The 23278-nt window shown below is 39.4% G+C and overlaps 1 protein-coding gene across 5 annotated transcripts in view; it reads left to right on the top strand.

Annotated features, from left to right (window-relative positions):
- The window catches only part of COL4A6 (collagen type IV alpha 6 chain), a 139354-nt gene that overhangs the window by 86522 nt on the left and 29554 nt on the right, over nt 1-23278 (top strand). For 3 of the 5 annotated variants that reach the window (XM_062584907.1, XM_062584908.1, XM_062584906.1), the window contains exons 5-20: nt 208-342; nt 2707-2751; nt 8547-8663; nt 10127-10195; nt 11703-11738; nt 12663-12725; nt 13350-13385; nt 13504-13545; nt 14552-14644; nt 15692-15745; nt 17152-17211; nt 18151-18195; nt 19493-19546; nt 20882-20951; nt 21659-21769; nt 22598-22747. In XM_062584907.1, coding sequence (XP_062440891.1) covers nt 208-342; nt 2707-2751; nt 8547-8663; nt 10127-10195; nt 11703-11738; nt 12663-12725; nt 13350-13385; nt 13504-13545; nt 14552-14644; nt 15692-15745; nt 17152-17211; nt 18151-18195; nt 19493-19546; nt 20882-20951; nt 21659-21769; nt 22598-22747 — 1180 coding nt within the window. Of the gene's footprint in view, nt 1-207; nt 343-1781; nt 1844-2706; nt 2752-8546; nt 8664-9369; nt 9401-10126; nt 10196-11702; nt 11739-12662; nt 12726-13349; nt 13386-13503; nt 13546-14551; nt 14645-15691; nt 15746-17151; nt 17212-18150; nt 18196-19492; nt 19547-20881; nt 20952-21658; nt 21770-22597; nt 22748-23278 lie in introns of those variants that run through there. The other 2 variants (XM_062584909.1, XM_062584910.1) reach the window with 2 other exon arrangements.

The raw sequence follows: 23278 nt of genomic DNA, 5'->3' as shown, positions 1-23278 counted from the left end.
CTATTACTTACTTTCTTACTTGAAATCGAAATAACTCTACAATCTCTATTTACCTGTGAGTGTACAGGGGATTATTTAGGATATCTTTCCTACCCTGAGAACAGTATTCTGAAAGCTGTCAAATTATATGAGAGAGCGAGCTGGATGGAGTAATTGAAAATGAATTTGTGAACATGACACATTGTCTTATTTCTTCTTGTATATTAGGGTCGACCAGGACCAATTGGGATTCAAGGACCAATTGGTGCTCCTGGATTTACTGGACCAGAAGGTTTGCCAGGAGCAAAGGGTGAGAAAGGAGCAATGGGCTCTCCTGGACCAACTGGACAGAAAGGCGATAAGGTAGGTTCAACAGAGGCTTTCCATTCTTTTTCCCTGCAATTAATCTATAACCTTGTATGTGTTTTTGAATGAATAAAGATAATCTTTGGCCTGTCTATCCAGGGGCAACAAGAAAAGAGTATTTAAGTGATATCTCTAGAGAATCTCCTGCTTTTATTTTGAAATGAGAATGCAGTTCCATAGCTGCTTGTGAGAGTCTGTACACTATAGCCATCCTGGTAGCTGAACAATAGCCAAATGATCGTTGCTCTTGCAAGTAGAGTCTTTTGCTTCACCTGCCCAGAGACAGATAGGTGTTAATCAAAGTATACTCAGAGGGAAGTGGGCCTGGCTCCTATATAAAAGTTCCTGAGCTGGTCTCTAGTAAAGCAAAGGGAAGAGGCACCACAGGAGCAACTGGATTTTGGTTTTCGCAAGTGAAAAGTTATTTATAACAGAAAGAGTACTATAAAACACATCATATTAAATGTAAGAACTTGGCATAAGATGTGGGTGTCAATGAACTCAGTGTGTAAGAGTGGTCCGAAGAGCAAATACAGAAATGCTGTAATGCCATGAGGATTTGTTCTGCCACCTCTCCTTAGGAAGGAAGTATGAAAGAGGGAATTCAGAACTGGGCAGAAGAATGAATGGAAATATGAACAAATGCTTTCTCTACTGAAGAGTAGATACATTTGGACAATTTTTATTGAGAAAAGTTCCCATTGTGTTCCAGGCATCTGTTTGTGTTATGTAGTACCCGAGTTTTGGGTTAAATGCTGAGGACTCATTCCCAGCACAGGTCACATATATTATGCACCATCATATGAGCCAATGCAGAGTATATACTCCCATCACATAGCCTGCCAAGGGCTATATAGTGGATTAGATGATGGGGAAGTCTGATATTGTCTGATGCGAGGACGAGGGTGAGATTCCTATTCTAATGCCTACGCATTTGGACAATAACAATGTTTCAAAGACAGCAGCTTGAAAGCTTAAAAGATGGAGGAAGTCTTGTGTGCTGTCTCTTGTTTCCAAAATCTGAAGGAAGTCTGGGACATCAGGACAAGTGCCTGCGTTCTGTAGCTGTCCAGAACGTCTGGTCAGTCTACCTGATGCAGTGTGCTCAGGTTAAGTGTAAAAACAAAAAAAAGGCAGCTAGTTTAATTACCAGGACTAGACTGCCAGAGTTTATCTTGCCACGTTTTTACAGCTACTGATAGATGAGGTAGCCAGATGAAAATTGGCTCATTTGTGCTTTCATATGCTGCAGTTACGTGCTTATTCTCTCCCCTTGTTTCATGTTAGTCAATATGTAGTTCTAGCCACTATTTCTTATAAGACAAGAACTAAGTAAACTGAAAACAATGACAAGAGCATTAAATGTGGGATTCTTTCCTGTTTCATTGGTAGCCAATGAATCATTGCTATATTGTTTCATTGATCTGAGCTGCAATGGAAGATTCAAGACAAGGATTGACTATTGATACGGGTGGTAGTTTTTCCACATTTCTAGCAGGTAACACTGAAATCAATAAACCCATATTTAGGAAGAGACAGAAGCCCAGGTTAGGAGCTGGCCTCTGATTGCAGAGGATTAGAAACAGATTTGCCATTGTGGAGACATTTTCTTCTTGCTGCAAGCATTGCTGATTTTGCACATGTAATTGAAATAATAAAACACCAGGGCAATGTTGGAATCAATTTCCTTGCACTGAAAGAATCCCATATCTACTCCAGAATTGCTGTTTCTGTACACTGAAATGGATGCATGTGCAATACCAACATGCAGTAATATTCTCCGTCTTATCTCTCAGAGAAGCAATATACTTCACCTTTCCAAAGCAATTGCTATAGTTTAAGCTGGGTATTCTGCTCGCACGGCCCATTCTGCTTTTATTTACAACAGAACAATAGAACCAACAAAGAAGTATTTACTTGCATCCAGGCCAACAGTAGTCTGAAGCCAGCCTCTGTGTTTCCAGGTGGTGGTATCTAGGTACAGAAAGAAAACCAATAGGAACAGCTGAAACTCTTGGATGATCAAATGTGATGCAGGGAGTTAAGCTTATACTAGATTGTTTATTTTCCTCGCATCTTGTTTTCCCCAGATGCGCAGTAGGAGATTGTATTTTTCCTTTAAATTGCCTGATGAAAATATTCCTGAAGCACTCATTTGGCATTCAGTCCAGCTCAGATGCTCAGTTTGTATCTTCACTGACCCCTGAGATTAGAGAGAATCTGCATAAGATAATTTGTTCTTGTTCATGTTCATAGTTAAAGTCCAAGACAGCAAATGTTGGTGTAAAAAGTATCTCACAGATGACTGAAATATACAGTTTGAAAAAATGAAATATAATGTATACTCTTCTTTTTCTTCAGGGCCCAATGGGAGTTCCTGGGTTTCAAGGCATCAATGGGATCCCAGTGAGTTTGACTGTGTAAATATATGAATATTAGTCACCAGAATGTTAGTCACAACCAAAAGCACGTAAGCACAGTGAGACTGTGCCAGCACATGTAAAAAGTGTCTTGCCAAGTGCTTGCTGTGCTCTGGAGGGAAATGGCAATTTTCATTAGTCTACCTGGTGGCCCCATGTTGTATTGTAGCAGGTAGGGACTCTATTATGGGATGACAGGAGGCTGAGAAGCATCAAGAAGTAAGCCTTGAGTTATGTGGGGATCTACTGCTTCTTTCATAAAATTTTGTTCTGGGATTCTGTCTAGAAAACATCATATCGTAAAATCACAGACTTAGGGAATTGGGAGGTCGAGCTACTAAACAGACAGGGTCTGCTGTGTTGCAGGCCACTCTTAATGTATGTTCACATAACTTATTCTTAGAACCTTGTAACAACAGAAGTTTTCCTAATGTCTAGCATGAATTTTTCTTTCCTTAATTTAAGCTTGTTACTGCTATCTTACACATTATGGACACTGAGATCAAATTATTCCCCTTTTCTCTGTAGCAGCCTTCTATGTGATAACTCTTATTAGGTCTTCCTCAGTTGTTTTTTCCTATGGTGTGAAAGAAAACAGTGAATAAAGCTGATGCCCTCCAGAGACTCCCTGCTTCCCCACTAGGTATCAATTAGTTCTGTTTAAGTCTCAGCCTTTCAGAAACCTAAGGTAGGAAAGAGATAATTGCAGCATTTTCCTGATGCTAGTGCTAGCTAGCTACTTTCCCTGATCGTGAGGATTTTTTTGTTTTGTTTTGTTTGTCCGTTTCTTTCTTTAGAATTTGAAAGTTGTAGTGACAGTTGTTTCCTATACTATACCAAAAAATATGTGCCCACAATATTTTGGCTGGCTCCATTTGCTTTGCTTTTCCCCAGTGATTCTTGCAAAGATGTCTTCCAGTCATTTCACTTTGGGGGAAGTTTAGTTGGAGCTGCTGTAGAAGTTGCCCCGAACTTCCTTGCTCCCTTTACACTTCTTAGCTCACTCCAATTCCTCCATCTTGTATTAAAATTCTTTTTCTTCTTATTGATGGCATTTTTCCATCTTCTGTATTTTTTTGTCATCTGTCCATGCTCATGTTCTTCCCCATCTTCCCTACCTCCTCAGCTGATCAAAAACTTCAACAATAAAGCAATGTTTTCTGACTTCTTTTCTTATCAAAAACTGAATTGTTTTGATAGATTGGCTGAAAGTGCACACTTGGCCCTGTGAAAGGGCTTGCTCAATTCCAGTTCCTTCCTGGCTCCTGCCCTTCTTTCCCCCTCCTCTCATCCTTGCCTGTTTTCTCTCCTGCTCTACTCCCTTGCTGCTATTTTTTTTTCTTTTCCCACCAGCCAGCTCTCCAGCTCAGAAGAGAACAAGCTGTTCCCATAACACTTAATTTAATTGAACACATTCTGGGAACATGCTGTTCTCAGGGTGTTTTTTTCAGAGGAGGCTCTGGAGAAAGGGGATTCCCAACAATCAGGGGAGGGGAGAGATACAGCAGCAGCCACTGCCAGGTAGCTGGCAGGGAGAGGCGTTCCAAGGAGAGAGTCGGGGGGAGGTGGTAGAAAGGATACAAAGCCTCCAGCATATGCAGATCTGCTCTGTCTGCTTTAAGGTACTCTGCAGGTGGGCGAGTGGGAAGGAGGCAGATTTTGCGGCTCGTGAACAGCAAAATGCTTGCCACTGTGGCTCTCCTGTGTCAGAACTACAGGAAAGAAACTAATGCTTATTGTTTTCTTTCTAGACATTGTGATAAATACCTCCATTCCGGGGTGGAAACAGCAAACGCTGCTGCTTGGGGAAATGTTTGTGCATTTGCTAATTGCAGTTCAGGATAAGGAGTATCTTATAGACATTGTATGGATGTGTGAAATGCCGAGCAAAGGAGGTAGAGCTTGTGTATGCTGGTACATGTAAGAGATGAGTAAAAATACATTGCTATCTCCGCACAAGAATTAGCATCCCATTATGAAGAGAGATTCTTTGGAGCATACAGGTTAGCGTGGGCAGGTATATTTTACTCATGGCCAAAAGGCTGCAAGGCCACGATTCAGAGGGGAATCTCACTATTGACCTTATGGGAAGTGGTGTACCGCAGAGTTCCCCTGGGGAATGTTGGTGGCAAATAAATCATGTTGTTGCAGCTGGCCTGACAAATCCCTTTGACCTAGTAAATACAGCAGCAGCATGTGTTTATTGCTAGCCCATCTGCATCACATTGTAGAAGAGACCCTCAAATACTTAGCTGTATTCAGGAAGTTTATTTTTTCCCAAAGGACAACATTCAAGCACACCTCTGGCAAAGGCTGGAAGTGGGGACAGGAGCTGTTCATGAACTGTTCAAGGCATTTGAGAAGGAAATACTTCTATGAGATGTGAGCCCTTGTCTGCACCACGAAACCTAGTGCTGCAAGGAGACACTAAGTTCTCTTTTTTATGGCCCTTGCTGAGAAAATGCAGGCTCTTTGCAAAGGCTGTAAAATGGCCACTTTGCTGTACCAATGCATGAAACTGCTTATGCAGTTAGTTTTGTGTTCACCCTTGGTTGCATTTGTTTCTTTGTTTTTAAGTATTTGTTGAGCTCTCCTGTTGGGATCACCTTTGTGCTAAGCCCTTTTGATTTAGAAAAGAGGCCCCTCAGGGTCACAGTGTTGGTATATGAGCAAGAGTCAGTTAAAGCAAGTGTCTAACCAAGCAGTTCAAGTTTCCTTATCTGTCTCCCAGGGAACGTCTCATTTTGTAAGGACAGAGAGCACAAGCGATCTCTCAAGCGTGCTCTCTCAAGCCAGTGTTTTAGCTCAGCTCTATAAACTAATCATTCTGCCCTGTCGTAAGTAAAGACTGCAGAAGTCCTCTGCCTTAGTTGAGCTGCTTGGGCTGAACTGGCACATCTGCCAAAACAAGAATTAGAGGAGGTGAGAGCAGTGCAACTATTAACCGCCATTTTTCAAATCAAAACTACTCTTTCAATAAATGCTTTAAATCTCTGGAGAAAAGCTTCTTTAAAGCCAGACCTTACGACTCTCAAGGAAGTCAGCTATGGGTGCTCAGTATCTGCTTAGATAAGGCCCTTAAAACATCATAAATTCTGATTGCAGATTAGCCAGCAAGTAGGAAATCCTGTGTTTTCTTTCCTAAAGTGAAAGAGATAGCCTATGTAACTTGTGTGTGTTTGTGTGTGCGTTTGTGCCTGCATTATGCTTTGACTTAGAATCACAGGCATAGAGGTCATGGGTTTAAGAGACAGGGCCACAGATGTATTTAAGACAGATAAGAAATAGCTGTGGTCAGCATAAGTTATACCCCCTCCTTGTGAGCTCAGTGTCCCTCACACGGTGAGAAGACACCAAAATCCTCTGGGATGCTTAGAGGCTGTTTTGGGCAAGGAGTTAAAAGATCTCACCCATAGCCTTTCCTGAGACATGAGACCCACCACCAGCTGCCTGCTGTGAGCTGGCTCTTGGCCAGCACTGGAGACTCAGCAGCGTGGCTCCATGTTGTCTAGCATGGAGGGGCAGATGTTGGACGTTCAGCTGGCCACCTTACTTTGTAACCAAATACATTGTTCTACTTGGCTTCTGGTTTTGTTGGTGCCCTAAACTAGATGAAAGACTTGATTGACATTGACCATTCTGGCCTCCATCTGCTGTCACTGTTGGTCTGTCTCATCAGATACTTGCTGCTGTCTGCTGTGACATACCACATGATGGGGGAGAGTGGGTTGCTACTGATTTGATCCAGTTTGGGGAGCCAAATGAAATAATTTCTGGGAGACAAAGATAAGTGGCAATAAATTGCTGCTTCAAGCTTCACATATCACTTACCTCGAACTGGCAAGTTCCTGCTCGCACAACACATGTGAGTATTTTCACAATGGACTTTAATTACCCTGGCAACTGCTGCTATGTAAGCAGTCGTGCCCAGCACTAATGCTTTGGGATGATGTCACTCAATGTCCTGAGGCCTTGTTTAATCTCAAATTTATACGTGTCTGGATGAACTACTTTAACACTGTGGTACAGACCTACTTTTGCTTGGTTTACTTTGCATCTTATTGACTTAAGCTCATCTGAAAGAGATACTTTTCTCTGGTGCAGATCTGGGCTTTCTCCCCTTCTCTCCATTTTGTTGGTTGTTGCCATGTGGTTGCCAAACGAGCTGGACTAAGGAACTGGTCTGACTGATAACTAACCCCAGTGAGAAACAAAACAGTTAGTTCTCAGCTGTGTTGTTTTCCTGATTTGACTCGCCTGCTCTGCCTGTGCTTGTTTGAGCACAGGGAGGGGGCAGATGTGAGCAGCCAGGAGCATGAGGTGGCCCTTCTGGCAGCAGCTGAGACTGCTGATCAGTTTGAGTGTTTATATAACTACGGCCTAAGTTGCTTTGCATCTGTGGGCAAGTCACTCTACTGCTTAGTGCCCCCAGCTTCTCATCCGTGAAATGAAGATTATAGCATTCTCACATATTCACAAAGCATTTTAAGATCCTTAGATAAAAGGCTTTACATTACTGCAAAATTCTCACTGGATTTGGTCAGAGCATATGCTGTTGGCTCAGATGGAGAAGACCTTTAGCAGCACAAAACTGATTTGTTTTAAGTGTCAGGCATGAAGAATTGCTAATGTTCTGCTTTATCCCCATTTTATCCTTGTTTATTTTTTACTTTCATAGTATGAGTCATAACTTGTTTAATGCTATATCATAAAGATGAATCTTTGGGATCAAACAAAAGTACTTCTGGAATGATTCAAGATCAAGGTGTGAAGAAGAAAAAAACTGTTAGTTATTGATACTATGTCCATAAGTTTCATTGCTCTTCCTGCCACAAAATGCTGCCTTTGAGTGCCAAAAAGATTATTTCTGTGGAAAGGAAGAGAGAATAAAGAGAAGCTTAACAGCCAGGTAATGATTGACAGTTCTGCCTTTCTGTGTTTTGCCTGCCCATCCATGTATTACTGAAAAAGTAACTCAAATTCAAACTTTGATGTGCTTCACACCAGTATAATGCAGAATAAACTTCAGTGAAGTTAGTAGAGCTATACCAGGGCAAAGTGGATGTGAAATCAGAATTAGGTACCGTTCTTTTCTGTACAGTTTCTTTTCTACTCTATTGGATTATTAACTGAACATTACATGTATATATATTTTTAAAGACAGTTAGTTTAATTAACTCCTTCTCCCAGTTGCCTTGCCTAAGGCTTTTTGATAAGTTTAACATAAAGGGAAAAGCTGTTTTGCTTGAACAGCCTGGTGCTGGAGCTGTAACATTTGTTGAACTATTAAAGGAAAGAATCCACACTAGAGAGGAAGAGAAGTCACTGAAACATTGACTAGATTGGTGTTGTAAATGCTCAGTATTGTTGAGCCTGCATCTCTTTTGTTTTTACATGAGCAACTTTCATTAATGGTGTCAGGGGGCTTGCACTCTTGCATGCTGTTTTACACTGTGTCATAGCTCAGACTGCTGTGGAATGACTATTGCTTTTTTAGGACCTGCTCATGCACCAGATACGTACTTCATAAAATTATCGCTTGGAGAAAAGATAATTACATGAATCAAGCCAACGTTTTAGGATTTAGGCTTCAGGGAGGATAAATAATGCTGTCTGAAGAAGTTAGTTTTACTGCAGTGTGCCATACACCAGACCTGAGTGGGATTTCTGTTTCCTTTTTTTTATATATTGTCATTTGGAAGGTATCAGCTTTCTGGGGACAGTTATACTACTAACAAAATGCCTCCAGTCAGTCATATTCTCTTTTTCTCTTTTACACAGGGTCACCCTGGCCAACCTGGACCTAGAGGTCTGCCTGGCGTTGATGGCTGCAATGGTACCATTGGGAGTCCTGGTGTTTCTGGATCAGATGGGTTTCCTGGCATACCTGGGCTGCCTGTATGTCCCGAGGCGAATGCGGTGTTTTGTAGTCACTAAGCAACTTGCACATTCAAAAAATACCATTGTCACTGGCAATATTCAAGCTAACCAAGAAGTGACCACAGTAGAGTCTGTAAGGATCATGAAGTGGCACCTGGTACCATTCAAGTTAGTGGATGCTGATTCAGAAAAATACATTGTCATATGCTCAAGTCTATGCATCAAATATTGGATGCCTTCTTCAGGTCTCAAGATAGCCCAAAGATTCAATCTCAATGAGTGTCATTGGGATTTAGTTTAGATTTAGTTTAGATGCCTCTTAGTGTTTTACTGTCAAAAGCATTTCCAACCTACCAGATTGGGGATTTATCTGATGTGTCCTAGTCACCTAAAAATTAGCTGTCTAGTCTTCTTATCTGGACTCTCTGTGTATACAGAGTGGCCCTTGCGTGAGCACTTCTCCCCATCTACCTTCCAGAATGAACTGATCTTTGGAGATACTGTGCACCCTGTTTTAAGTGGGTAGGATTAGCTATGAGAGTGCCATTCTTAGATGCTTTTGAGAATTATACCCTTTTATAGAAGTATGGAGTTACTTTTGCATTCTTCTAGCAAAAGCGAAAAATACTTGTTCACATCTGAAGCCTGATCTTACAAGTCATGTGACTAATCCTGCAGGCAGTGGAGCTCCTTTGCATGTAAAAGGATCTTTTGCAACTACATGAAGAAGAAGAAAGCACAGCTCGCAGATATGAGTAATGCCATTTGTTTCAGCTTTCTAAACTATACTGAAAAATCTTTTTATGTTGTCCAGACTTGTACATTTATATAATGTTGAAAATACCTAAGCAACAAGATCAAATTTAAGTACTGCTTTCTAAAGTAACTGGTTTAGTCATACCTACTGCTCAAAATTTTGTTTTGTATTGCTTGTAGGATTACATTTTTGGCAAGGAAAGCTGCGTGTATCAGCTAACAACCCTCAAATTAAATTGGCAATTAAATGAAATCACCCCACATAAATTGGGTGGGATGATAAAAATTAAAATAAATTGGGTAAATCTAAAATTATACTTGCAGCTTTTTCATAAGGCTCATATAGTCTACTGGTTTGTTTTCCCCTTGAATATTCCTCTAAATAAAATTCAATTGTTTACAGTGTTACGAAAGGGAAACATATGTGAACAGAATCAGATAGATTCAAATAGGATCTTAAAAGTTTTTGATGCCCTGTAATAAAAGGGAAATTTAGTGTAAACAGGAAAATACTAGAGAAAATATTTGCAGAACCTTGTTTTTCCAAAACTGTGGGAAGTCTTAAGTTCTCATAATACCACAGCTCCTTTAACAAAGCTGCAGTAGTACTTTTGCAGCTTACTGGAGTTGTTAGACTGCCTCATTCATTTTGCTGGATATGATTTCTTTCAAAATGGAATCTGCATTTTTTCCAGAAATTTATTTTTAACATTATTTTTTAACAGGGTCGTCCAGGTCCCAAAGGTCTTAAAGGAGAACCTTTCTTTGCCCAAAGCAGCCTTAAAGGAATGAAGGTAAGACTTGTCATGACATAGGGGAAAATAGCTTGCAGGAAAACACTTCAACATCCTGCAGAGTGGAAGTTGCAGGGCTGATGCTGCCCGTTAGGTTGCTCACAATGCTAGATGTGGCTAGCCTGGCTATGTCTGAATGCAGAGCTGTAAAAAAGGCCACAACTTCATTAACGACAACACAAAATACTCTCACAACTTGGAGTAGCCTAATTCTTGCAGCATCTTGTTCATCCCATAGTGAGATGCAAGTTTGCATGGGACATTGCTCGTCATGTTGCTGTTTAGCATATAGCTGTTAGTCTTTCTTCTGCCCCTGGAGAGCTAGCACCATTGCCTTTTCAGTGTCATACAGTGGATGTTAAGGAATTTCTTGTAAGCTTGTCCTGTCTCAAGTGAAGTAGTGTACATTTTTCTAGATGCAGGTGTAGCAAAGGAAGGGGCCATCACCTACACTCAGAGCTTTCCTGTAACTGGCATCCTGACATGTGCTAAGCCTGTTGAAACAACAGCCCAGAAAGCTCTCAAGTGCTTGCTAAGATTTCTGCTGCTGTGAAATCCCGAACACCTCCCAGTGTTTTTTGTGCTGGGATGTACTAGCAAGTAATCAGTTATATTCTGGATTTAAACTTCATATCCTGCCTGTAGTGTTCCATCATTTACTACAGTGAAGTCAAGGTTTTACTCTCGTTGTTTAATAAGGAACTTACACTGAAATTTCTGTATCATATTTCCTATGCAGATACAGGAAATTTTATTTTCTATACAGATGATACAAACTATGGAAAGATGGTTTCAGTTTGTTGTTCAGAACAATACTTGTATTCTTGAATATTGTCATGCAAAAGATTTAATTCCTTATTGCCTTGCAATAAACATTCAACAACTTAAAATGATTTTGTTTTTTGCAAGAAGTACTAGATTTGGGATGAAATTATAAAAGATTCAGTACCTTTTATGGTGTATTTGGCAGCCTCATATGTTATTAAATGTTCAGAATTTTAAGATTTTTTTTCTGTGCTTTAAGTCCCCCCACACAGAGTTTTTTGGTCAAGATTATGAACTTTCTTAAAAGTCTACTAACGTTATATACATTCATTTAAGTTGGTAAAAGTCAAACAGATCTTTATTTATTAATTTAGATATTTATGGAAAATACTGATCATCTGAAATGATAATGATATGTTTTCACTTGTTTTACAATGTTTTTGTCATGAAAATTTTTACAGCATGTTTTACAGTGCCTTTGCAATGAATATGATTTGTTGTCATGCCATAAAAGTTTCTCTTCTTGCCCATAAATATGGTTGTCATTCCTCCAGAGTTTTAGAATCTCTCCATTAAAATGTGCCCATTTTAAATATGGAAGCACAAATGTCAGAATATTTTCCCCTATGCACTTGATCTAATATTAACAAAGAGCAAATTTTTTTATTTGTAAAAATCTTAATGTCATCTATATTTTGTTACAATAATGTCTATTTTTCACGAAGATATTTGTAATTTTTAGGGAGAAAATGGTCTTCCTGGGTTGGATGGAATTTCTGTAAGTTATTTAATTTGAGAAATAATGATTTTAAGGAATATTACATTAAGTAGGTAATTTTTCTGGTCACTTGAATTATGTAAAGTATTTGCTTGTATTGATGACCTTTTAAATTAGTGGGTCATTTGTTTACACATATGATACCAGTAGCATGAGCAAATCCAAGTTTTCCAGCTGTATGAGTGAATCTAAATTATGGTAGAGTAAATCTTTTTTTGCTAGTACCTGTTCTGTTTTTCCTTTTAAAGTTGATCTTCCTTCTACCATTCATCTCTGTAACTTTGACTTTCAAAATAAATCTAATAAGATCAAATAGATTATTATAGAAATTAAATTGGTGTACATAATCAGAGGATATTATTTATGTTTTCTGAAACTCAATTTCTCTTGTCTGGGATTTGATGAGCTAAGCCCTACACATTCTGTAGTTTTCCTGTGTTCTTTGCAATTGCTTTCCAATCACTGAGGCATTTGAAGGGATGTTGTCAGCTGGAATTTTGTCCCTGACAAATTTGTATTACGCAAAAAAATCTTTACAAAAATATAAACTAGAGAAAATATCTTAGCCTTGTTATTGTGTTACCTCTAACAATTTTTGGAAGGAAGAGTCTAATACACTGTGTGAATTCTGTGGCTTTTTAAGTATTGAATCTCTTAAGATACTCAGTACCTTCACAACTCCTTTTGAAGCCAGTGAGTGGAAAAGTACTCAACAGTTTGTCCAAGATACTTGCTACCTCATGTGAACCCCTCAGGTGAACAAAATTGTTTTTTATTTGGTATACTTGACATGAATTTTTTTTTTATTTTTCTTGAATATTGAAGTTAACCATATTAAGAACCAGTAGAGTGCAAATGAGAACACTGACTACTGACTGAGAAAACATGACAAAAAGGGTTAAAATTTAAAACTTGTTCTTACAGGGTCCAAAAGGTTTTCCAGGTCCAGCAGGTTCTGTAGGCCCTATAGGCTTGCCAGGTTTGCAGGTAAGAGATTTTGACTCTTGCACTTGTTGATAAAACAGTTCAAAATATTGGCAATTTTCCATCCTTACCTATACTTATGTCACAGCAAGGAGCAAAAGAGTGTGTGCGTCTAAAAGGTTTGTGTACAATTGACTTCAACTGTAGAATACTCAAACTCAAAATTTTGGGCTTGTCGCAAGAGTGGAAATTCCTTTCTGGAGTAGTGGTCAGAGCAGCAATTATGAATGAGAACTGCAGCAAGGCCCTAATATGCTGTCCCACAAACACTTGACTTTACTATTCTGAGCATTTCCTAGTCTCAGGACTAAAGGGAATATGCTGACCTCTGCATGTCTGAAGCCTTTGTCATCACAAAACGTTCTGGCAAATTGCTTTTTTCAAGATGCTAGAAATGAGTTTCCATAGGGCAGAGGTATAAAAAAAAAAAAAAAAAAAAAAAAAAAAAAAAAAAAAAAAAAAAAGACCTGCTTTGAAATATTTGTCGCTTTTAAATTGAGGTTTGCTTTTAATTAACCACAGTGCCAAAGGGGCATACTGTTCATCATAGTTGTTAAGACATTGCTGCTATTGTGTGCATCCTACTTATGTCAAAAGAAATAAAATCTTGATCTTGTTTGCACTTAGGGTCCAACGGGTCCCCCTGGACCACCAGGCCCAAAAGTAAGTACCTACCTTTTTCTCCTTTCTGCACCTAATTTTTTTTTGTCAGGGTTGAGGCCCTACATAATAGTGGTGCTGTTGTTGTGGTTGTTTGTTCATCACTATTTTTTCCCCCTAGGGTAACATGGGATTAGGCTTTCAAGGAGAGAAAGGAGAAAAGGTAGGTGAAACCTGTTCTGTTATGGACATGACATGAAGTAATACTCCACAGTTCTATATACGTATTTTAGATAGTGTTCCATCATAGCTAGACCTCACTGGAAGATGGTTTAATTCGAGTATTTTCTTCTCTTTCTTCTTTTCTGCTTTTGCACTGAGTGACGATCCAAATACTGAAGATTTTTGCTGGTTCCTTATCTGTTGTTATACAAAGAAAGGAATAGGAATTTTTCCTGGATGAAGGGGGAAAAAAAAATCTCACTACAGTTTCTTTTCCTTATGTCCATCCAGACATAAGGTCCTTTGACTTCTTTTAGATCTCTGCCTTTCAGCTTCTTTTGCACCTTACCTCTTGTATTACATTTTTCTACTGACTTACTCTGTTTGTCTTTCAGAATAGTCTTTGGGTCAACTGACATGTAATTTTATAATCTCACTGTCCTAAACAGGGGTCCTGCAGTCTGTGTGAGGATTTACACTGGCATAGTGGGACTTCTCCAAGTTCTCAATTTGGAGCTCGAGTCTGCTGTTAAAATCAATGCATGCTACACATTCCATTTGTAACGAAGGAGAGGAACCTGCTATAAGCCAGGACATTTTCCTGACTCTCCTGAGACATCATCTTCTATTAATTATTTCTTGATATTATGTGTCAATTACATTCATATCTTTCTAGCTGTCTCTCACCTCATTCTCTTTCATATTTTGCCCCAAAGTTTTTCTGGAGGTATCTTTGTTTTCAGAGCTTTTCTGTTGATTCAAAAGCTGACCCCCTTTTCTTTTTCTATGTTTTATCTCCTCTTAAACAGGTTTAATGCATTTTGTTCTTCTTAATTTTCAGTCTGAGGCTTTTGATTTTCGTAGCCAAATTCCAATGCCAGCCTTCAGACACACAGATGTAACATATGCAGGGTATAATTAGAGTGACAACTTTCCGAATCAAAAGCAACTTAATAGGAAAGCAAACGCATTCTGTCTATATTAAAGGATTCTTCTTTTGCCTACAGGGTGATGTAGGACTGCCTGGCCCTCCAGGTCCCCCACCGTCTACTGGAATACTTGAATTCATGGGATTCCCGAAAGGGAAGCAAGGAGAAAAGGTTTGTAAATTCAGTTTACAAGCTCTTCCCCTCCCCTTGCTACAAAGGCTGAATGAATTTGCTGAGCAGTAAAGACTGTTGTATTCACAAATCATAGTCATTTTCTGCAATAGCTTAAGTGGCCGGACAGCTTTTGAATAAAGATATTCTTAATTCAGATTGGTGTAGAGCATACTTAGAAGAAGGAATCTTAAAGCCATTTAAATGTTTTCGTCTTTACTTGTAAAAATGAATGAGCTGTAGTTTGTTTCTTTTCAACCTGTGAACTGTGAAACTATGTGAATCCAATCAGAAAACCTAATCTTTTGGGAAAAATAAATAAGAAAAAGCAAAAGTTCAGTTCTTTTGTTTTCACTATGTATACATACTACTCAGAAATAATCGGATTTTTCCCCTTTATTGTGTTATCCAGGCATTTATGGAGATATATATTTAGCTTATCTGTATTTCTGTAAAAGCTGTATGGATCTTGATTCTCTACACACCTGAGATTTAGACATACTGAATTAATTTGGGAACTGGACAGGCTAGTTTGAAAGCTGAGTCCAAGCTTGCCTAGACCCTACATTAGTCATGAGAGACGCTGTCATACTTGGTGGAGTTATATTAGTTTGAGCTTAGACTCAAACTTTAGTGCCTTTCCTTTTGGCTTGCTCTTGAACATGTAAGCAGGATTGTGAATACATGGTGTTATAGCATCACATTTTATTTTGTTGCTTTTCATGAAGTACTATGCATGTTCAGATTTCCTAGGTGAGGATGTGAAATGCTTCTGGTTTGCCTTCTAGCAATGGGGAACAGTTGAACAACAGTTCCCAAGCAGCAGTCTGTGAAGCCATGGGAAGTGGCCACAGAAAATCTGTTGCATGCACTAGCTTTGTAATGAGACGCTATATCTGACACGTGACAAGACACAAATCAGGTATACGTGCTGCTGAATAAATCACAAGACCTTGCTTTAGGAGTCAGGAGCATGATGGGTGATTGGGGCAAGTGTGGCTTTTATGGATACAGTCATTTATTGTGTTTACCTCTTCCCCTTGGCAGGGTGAGCCAGGCCCACAAGGATTCCCTGGAGAAGAAGGATTGCCTGGCCTGCCGGTGAGGATGGAGGAGAGTTTTTTTGTATTTGCCTGATAAAGGCTAGATGCTTCAACAGTTTTGGATAGCTCACAGAATGTCTGCAAGAACTTTTAGGCACCAAAGTACTTTTCAAATCTGATATGGAAGTCCCCAGGATTTCTCCAGGAGTATATAATTTGTTGTCCTTTATCCTGGAGACACAAAGAAGGTACTGCTGTCCTGCGACAATTGTTACGAAGTAAGAGTCATTTCAGTAGATTTAGTCTGCAGTTTGCAGAGGAAACCTGCAAATAGACAAAATCTTTATGTAGCCACTTGATGGCAGTGTTTCTTGATTTCCCATAGTGAGCTTCATATATTTTTCCCCTAATTATGTTTAAACTTACTTCTTTCTTATTTTCTTTGCAGTTGTAATGCACGTGCATATCTGTCTGTCTCTTCATATACACACAATTTTAAAATGGACTGGTTAACATTAGTACTCATAGACTCCAGAATGTGTAGCATTTTCCCTGTATAGGTTAAGAATAACAGCAGTTTGTCTCTGGATTCCAGTGTGCTATTTCCCAGCTTATAACTTTTGTAAACACAGATTCTTTAAATGAATTTATGGAGTAAATATTTTGTGGAACTTCTGGCCAATAAGATAAATTGTTTACTGGTTTCTTCAATATACAGATGTGCTCAGTAGAGTGACGTGCAAGAAAAACCTGTACGTGAAGCACAGTTTGTTTATTAGTCTTTCTGGGCATATTCCATTATGTGCATGTTTAGCTTTATGCATCACAAGAGGCCCATGGAAGGTGGTGGGTTTGAACATGTATGTGAACTTAACCACAAGCATTAGATATTTCAAAACTGAAACCTGAAAATTGCTTAACTACTGTAATTCTCACTGAAATTAAAACCTGATGTTCTATCTCTGGATTTGATACTTTTTGCTGACTGAGAAAATCACCAAACATTTTCAAATGTTGAGTGTGAAAATGTTGTTTTCATGTCATTCTTAGGCTTTAAAAATGAAAAGGGATGCTTTGAGCCCTGCTGTTTCAGCAGGCTGCTGAGCCTTGATTTGAGCTGTTACTGTTATGAGAGAAGATTTGAAATCACTTTTAAATGGGGAATGTGATACAAGAGTGACAGTGGCAGGACTTCGCTATTTATAGCAGGGAGTTACTTGTATTGTATCATGCTCTAAATGGATGGGAGTCATGGGGATGTGAAAGACAATGTAGTGAATATACCAACAGCTCTCTTTGAGATGGGTTTTCTTCCCAGGGCAGAAGAGATCCAGCGGAATCAGTCAATTTCCCTGATGTCTCTATTGTGCTGTTTAAATTAACACATTTTTTTGTGCTCATCCTGTCTTAGGGCTGTGCAGTTCCAGACCAGATCACAGGTTTAATGTTGATTTTTTTCCTCAGGGCTTTGGAGGTGCTGGAGAAAAAGGAGAAAAGGGTGTCCCTGGCTTGCCAGGTGGCAGGGTAGGTAACTTTACAAAGTCCTTGAGTCAATGTTCTCAGAATAGTTGCGTGAAGTGGAATTTTCATCAAAGGAAGCATTCCCAAGGCATGTAGGTACACCAGCCATGGAATTTGGTCCCATGATAGCTGGTGCCATACAGCAACAGAACCAACAGATTGTTCATATCTCAGTAAAAGGCTCAGACTAAAGGTGAGATGGAAGATGAATACAGACAAGGCAGTCCAAGAGAATCAAACAGAAGTAATTAGCAGAGACTTGATACTGCAGGACTTGTATTTTTCCAGGTTTTTTGAAGGCTTCACACAAAAAGAAGTCTGTAGGTAGTCCAAGTAAAGATAATTGGAGGGCTTTGCACGAGCTTTTAGGGAGCTCTTTCCCACTGCCAGAACTGGCTAGGAGAAAACGCAGGTAGATATTTGGTAAAGAAACAGGCAAGCTGGCAATATAGACCAACTGGACAGTGAGGGTGTGAGTTAACAGCATGCTCAATCACACACCAGTCATGGAGAGATTCTGCAGAACAACGTAACTCTGCAGAGACCTGATGCTCATACACAACAGGGAGACCAAGGCATTCTGTTTCACATGTGCACAGCAAATTGTCAAGATAGGAAGTATTTAACTGCTCTTTAGTTTCATGGCTTTGCAGTTACAAACTACCTACCTAACTTTCCATGAAGATAAAATACCAAGACTTACTTAACTTGAAATGCTTTATTAGCGGTACAATGACTAAAGAAGATATGAGGTGTTTTATCAGTTACTCTGCTGAATTTTTTCAATGATGATTGCTAGTATTTGTAAGATACATAAAATCAATGGTAGCTTCTCCTTTTGAAAGTTCTACCTTGTCACTCTTTGGAGCCTGATAAAATAAGAACAAACTGAGATGGAGCCTCTGAAAATTAAGTAATAAATGACATTTTTTTCTGTTTTAGGGGATGTTGGGACTGGATGGATCTGATGGGATTCCAGGGAGAAAGGTAAAATGCTCTTTTAATTTTGACTGTGCTTCTAACAATTACAGAAGCCATCTAATTACTTAAGATCTGCTGACTTGTTTGTCTAGTGATTCCAAGTTCTCTGGCAGATGAATACCTCTATCCTGTAGAACTAGTGAAAGCTAGCTGGAAAGTCTGGATAGAACTCTAGTCCCCTTTAACTCTCTGTTTTTCTAGTTATCCCTACATGCTCAGAGGACCGCATCCAAAGATTGGAAATTGTACATTCCCTTGTTGAACAATCAGCTTTCTCACATTTCCCCTTTTGGGACTGCCTTTATGTAATGCACCAAGTGGTTATTTGAGTGGACGAACACTTGTTAAAACGCTTTCGCTTGCAGATGCGCCAGTGTAAGCTGTTCAAAAAAAACCCCTTCAGCCACACAATTCTTTTTTGCCTTTCCATAATGTTAACAGCCTGGAATTCAGGCGCTTTCTCAGGTTTTTTGTTTTATGATGTCTTATCTATGTCTTTTTCACGATACCCTGTAGGTGATGATATCATCAATATCATACTCTAATTCATATCTGTGTGTTAAAATTATATGATAAAAATGCTTACTTTATGTCAAGTTTATGAACAATACTATGTATAGGCAGTTCTAGGGCCTACAGCTATCCAAGAATTCAGAATCACAAGGTTTAAAATTAAGGCTTCCTGCCCCAAAGCTCTTGGAATATCTTGTTTTATTTGCAGTGGCAATGGGTCTTACAATACATACTGGGCCAGGTTCAATATATTACTGAATAGAGAACAACAGATCACTTCTGTGTGGGTTTCCAGTCACACACTCAGAAGGGAAGTTTTTAGTGGCCCTGGGAATACTACTGAAAAAAATGAATAGCTGGAGAGATGGATCTCACAGCATCATTTTGAATGTTTAGGTGCCAGTGTTTTGTTGGAGGAGGAACAGAATGGAGGAGAAAGTTTGAGAGACAAGGAAAACGACATACTAAGTTCCTCATTCCTCAAGCATCTGCAGTTCTGGGCACCATCTTCAGGGTGCCCTCCTGAAGTGCATGCCTTTTTGCCTGTTCACAAATTCTCACTGTCTTTACAGCACAAGGAGACCTAAAGGACCTCAAGTATTTTGCAAACTAAAACACAAATTTATGCCTTAAATTTTCGCTTTTTTTTTATTTCTTTGGCAGATGTTTCATAGGACAATGGGTTGGGTGTGGGATTCAAGTCCAGGCACTGTAGATGTCTCTGCTGACAAATAACATGACAATCCTATTGTTTCACTGTGTAACAATGCTCCCACATGTGACTTTGCAGGGTCATCCAGGTATTCCAGGCTACCCTGGACATGATGGTGTGGAAGGCATGAAGGTAACTTCTCATATGGAAATACTAAAACACTGCTTTTGTAATGACATTTGCATATAAGTATCATTGCTCTCATCAAATCTCTCTCTCACTCTCTCTCTCTCTTTTTTTTTTTTTTTAACATCTGTATCACTGTAATTTTTGGTGCATTTCAGTTTCTCATCTGCTATATTGTTAAGGATGAACATGAATGGTTGCTGAATTGTGAACACTCAGATATTTTAATACCTTTGCAACATTCAGTCATGTAACTTCATGACTTATAATTGTGTATGTAGTCTGTCCTGTCTCCTTTATCCATACACCAATGCCATATTTACTGGAGAGGTGAGGCAGTAGTAGATGGAATTAGGTGGATATGGAAGGTATTTTCTAAGGCTTCCTGAGGTGTTGGATCGCAACTTTACAAGTATTAACAAGTCTAAAAAGAATGGGTCCAAATCATCCCCATATTTCTCATGCTGGATGTATGCAATACAAAACAGCCATTTTTGGATATCTCACAACATGGGCTGCCAGACACCTGGAAATTGAGTGATCACTGGCCAAAATGTAGGGTAGTATTTTGCTGTGAAAAGCACTTGTAATCTGCCACCGAGACCAGTATATGGTTGGCAGGCAAGAGAAATGCAAGTGCTGACAGGCGTTTCTGTGCAGAGCACATGGCAAAAGTCCTGGTTTATGCACAGAGCAGTATTACTGAAAGAAGCAATGAAGTGATCACTCCTTCAGCATACTGCATGGTGTTTATAATGTAAATCTGATGGGGATTTTGACAAAAGTCAGATTTTGCAGTTCCTCTGTCAAAGTATTTGATTCTGTGTTAGAGTGAGAGGCAGGAATGATACTGCAGTTTGTCACAACTCACTTTTTACACTTCAGTGAGTTTATGGAGGAATCCAGCAATTCCTTGAAAGCTTCTGTTATTAAAATTCAGGACTCAAAGGCATTAGATAACTGCAGTGATGAGGGCTTCAAAAATGTGTGTACTTGTAGCTGATATGCTGGTATGATAACTAGTCTCCAGTAATCATGATATGCCCACATCCGTGCTTCCTATGGAGGTAGCAGGATGCATTCAGAGGATAGATAATAACAAATACCACGTTAATCAGCCATTAGTTTCATCCCACAGGAAGAGTTGATAGTCGTGACTGCAGATAACTATGAATAACCAAAGAGCAAAGTGAATTCTTCACCAAACAAGGAATGATGCTTATGTCGGTGGATGATGACAGACATTGCTGCCACAACACTGCTGCTTTCATGACAAGCAGGTCCTCCCTCTCCTCACCATCTTTAAGATTTATTGGTCTGTGAATCTGTTTTCTTCTACAGGGTGAATTAGGTGACGTTGGTCCCCCAGGCCCTCCTATCGTTATTGACAGGGAAGGTGTAGTCATTTCAGGTATTCATTTCCATTTTGTTTTTAAAGCACTTTGTCTCATCCAGATTTTCTTATTACTATATTTTACCACTTTTCTACACTGTGAATTGGGTCTAACCTGTCCCTTGTTATACTTCTTTTCAGTACTGTATTGTTAGCATACAAATACATTTGGTCCGATGTATTTAACTTCAGAGTTTGCAATAAACCTTTCATTTGCAGTTTGCAGAATATGTTTCCAGGTGGAATGACATGTTTAATGCCTGAGGGGCTGACTGTAGGCGAGCATGGGGAAAGTTGGCTGCTTGTGTGTGTCTGTCTCGTGTGTGCTAAGAAAAAATGGCTTCCTTTCGTCTCTTAGAGATGGCTACTCTGAATGCCATTCTGTTAATATTTGTCATTCAGCGTGGTAATAAGGAGCTTAATTAATGCCACAATTGAATCAGGCCTGAATGGGAGCAGTCTCTGAAGCTATAAAAATGAGGGGACAAACTGTACGTACTCTCCTCTTCCTCCTCCTTCACATGGAGTCAAGTTGGAAAGAATGTCTAACAGGTCAGGATGATGTTTTCCCATCATTATTAACTTGGACTAACAGGCTCGCTGCTAGTGGATTTGCAGCTTTTGCTGTCATGGAGACCAGTGGCCACTGACATGGTTGACTGAACTGTCTGTCAGCAGAACTTGTCATGTGTTTTCTCCCTTTTTTATCTGTATTTGACCAATAGGTGCCCCAGGTGACCCTGGGACCCCAGGAATTCCTGGCCCTCCAGGAGATGAAGGAATCAGTGGTTTACCAGGCCTTCCAGGGGCTCCAGGGTTTCCAGGCCTGGAACAAGGTAAACATCTTCTAACAGTGTCCTTAGCAGGCTGTTTTCTATGTGTTTTTTGCTGATAAAACTTCAGGTAGCAGCCTTGATGTATTGGAGGTTTCTCTTTATTGGAGGTAGTGTCTCATCTTCAGAGAGCTGATTTGCAGTTTGTGTGTGAGACGTGGGCAGGGATGACATACAGGGAGATCAAGTTTATTGGCTTGGATGGTAGCAGGATTAGTCCCACAATGATTACAGTTCATCTCAAGACTTCAGGTGTGAATATTTGGTGCAGTAGTATATATAGAAGGTTGTTTGTTTGATCTGCATATTGGATGAATTGATTGACAGAACCTTTTCTAGAAATGGAGCATTTTAAATAATAATAATAATTAGTTTTGGTTTTTTTGAATGATTTCTTACACTGGCTTCATGGAGTTAACAGATTGGCTAGATAAAACCACTGTAGGTGGGATCTATATGTCCCGTCATAGGTCTCACTTGAAAGATTCTGTTTCGCTTGAATGTCATATGTGAAGTCCTGGCCTACAGTGATCCAGAGACTACAAATTACTAGGGAAATTAATTTGCTCAGAGGCAATCTGTGAACAGAAAAGCATATTTTTTAAACTAATCATCAGCATTTCAGTGCTGCCCTGTGAAGTTTTTGGAAGACTGAGGGGATATAAGTGGGAGCTCTGATTAATAAGTTTTCCTTTGTATGTGATGATAAATTGTCCTTGTCCATGTATTAACGTGGTTGTAGTTCAGGTCACAATGATAATTTTAGCAATGTTAAAAATACCTGAATGTAGTTGCTGCTGGAGAGCTGCTCATTGTGTCCATGTTGTCTAGATGCGATGGGCCCTGGAGGGTCTCCAGGTATTCCAGGTGTTAAGGGTGAAATGGGAGATCCTGGAAGAGCAACGATTGGATTACCAGGCACTCCCGGCAGAGCTGGTTTGCCAGGCCTGCCAGGAGCACCAGGATTGCCTGGGTCATCACGTATGTATTTTTTTGTATGTGCTTTTGTATGGGTTTCAGAGTAAATGAAGACAAATAATAATTTATATATTTATTTCTTTGCCAGTGAGGATTATTCATCTGTGTATCTTAAAGGCTTAACTGATATCCCATTGTGATTGTGAGTAACTCAAAGTCTTAAACATATATATCAGCAGATACCCCTCTGAAGTAACAAAATAGAACTAACCCTTTTAAAAATGGTGACTGGAGATATGAGGTCATATAGATGCAATTTGTGACACAGAGAACTTTGAAGTTTTAGGCTAGTCTCCTAAACACCGGACTAATACTGAAGGTCAAACCTGGTATTTCATAGATCTATATTTACGTCTGCATCTCCCAAGTGAAGTACCAGCTCTGTCTGTTCAGTTTAGATTATTTTATTTACTAACAAGAAATCATCTGACTAGGTGGTCTGTAGGAAGGATGTAGGCATGAAAATACAGTTATTTGATTTTTTTTTTCCAGTGAATACTGGGTTGCCATGCAGCAAATGGAATTTTATAAACT

The sequence above is a fragment of the Rhea pennata genome, chromosome 11 (assembly GCF_028389875.1).
Source record: "Rhea pennata isolate bPtePen1 chromosome 11, bPtePen1.pri, whole genome shotgun sequence".
NCBI lineage: Eukaryota > Metazoa > Chordata > Aves > Rheiformes > Rheidae > Rhea > Rhea pennata.
This window is presented reverse-complemented; position numbering and strand designations above follow the sequence as displayed.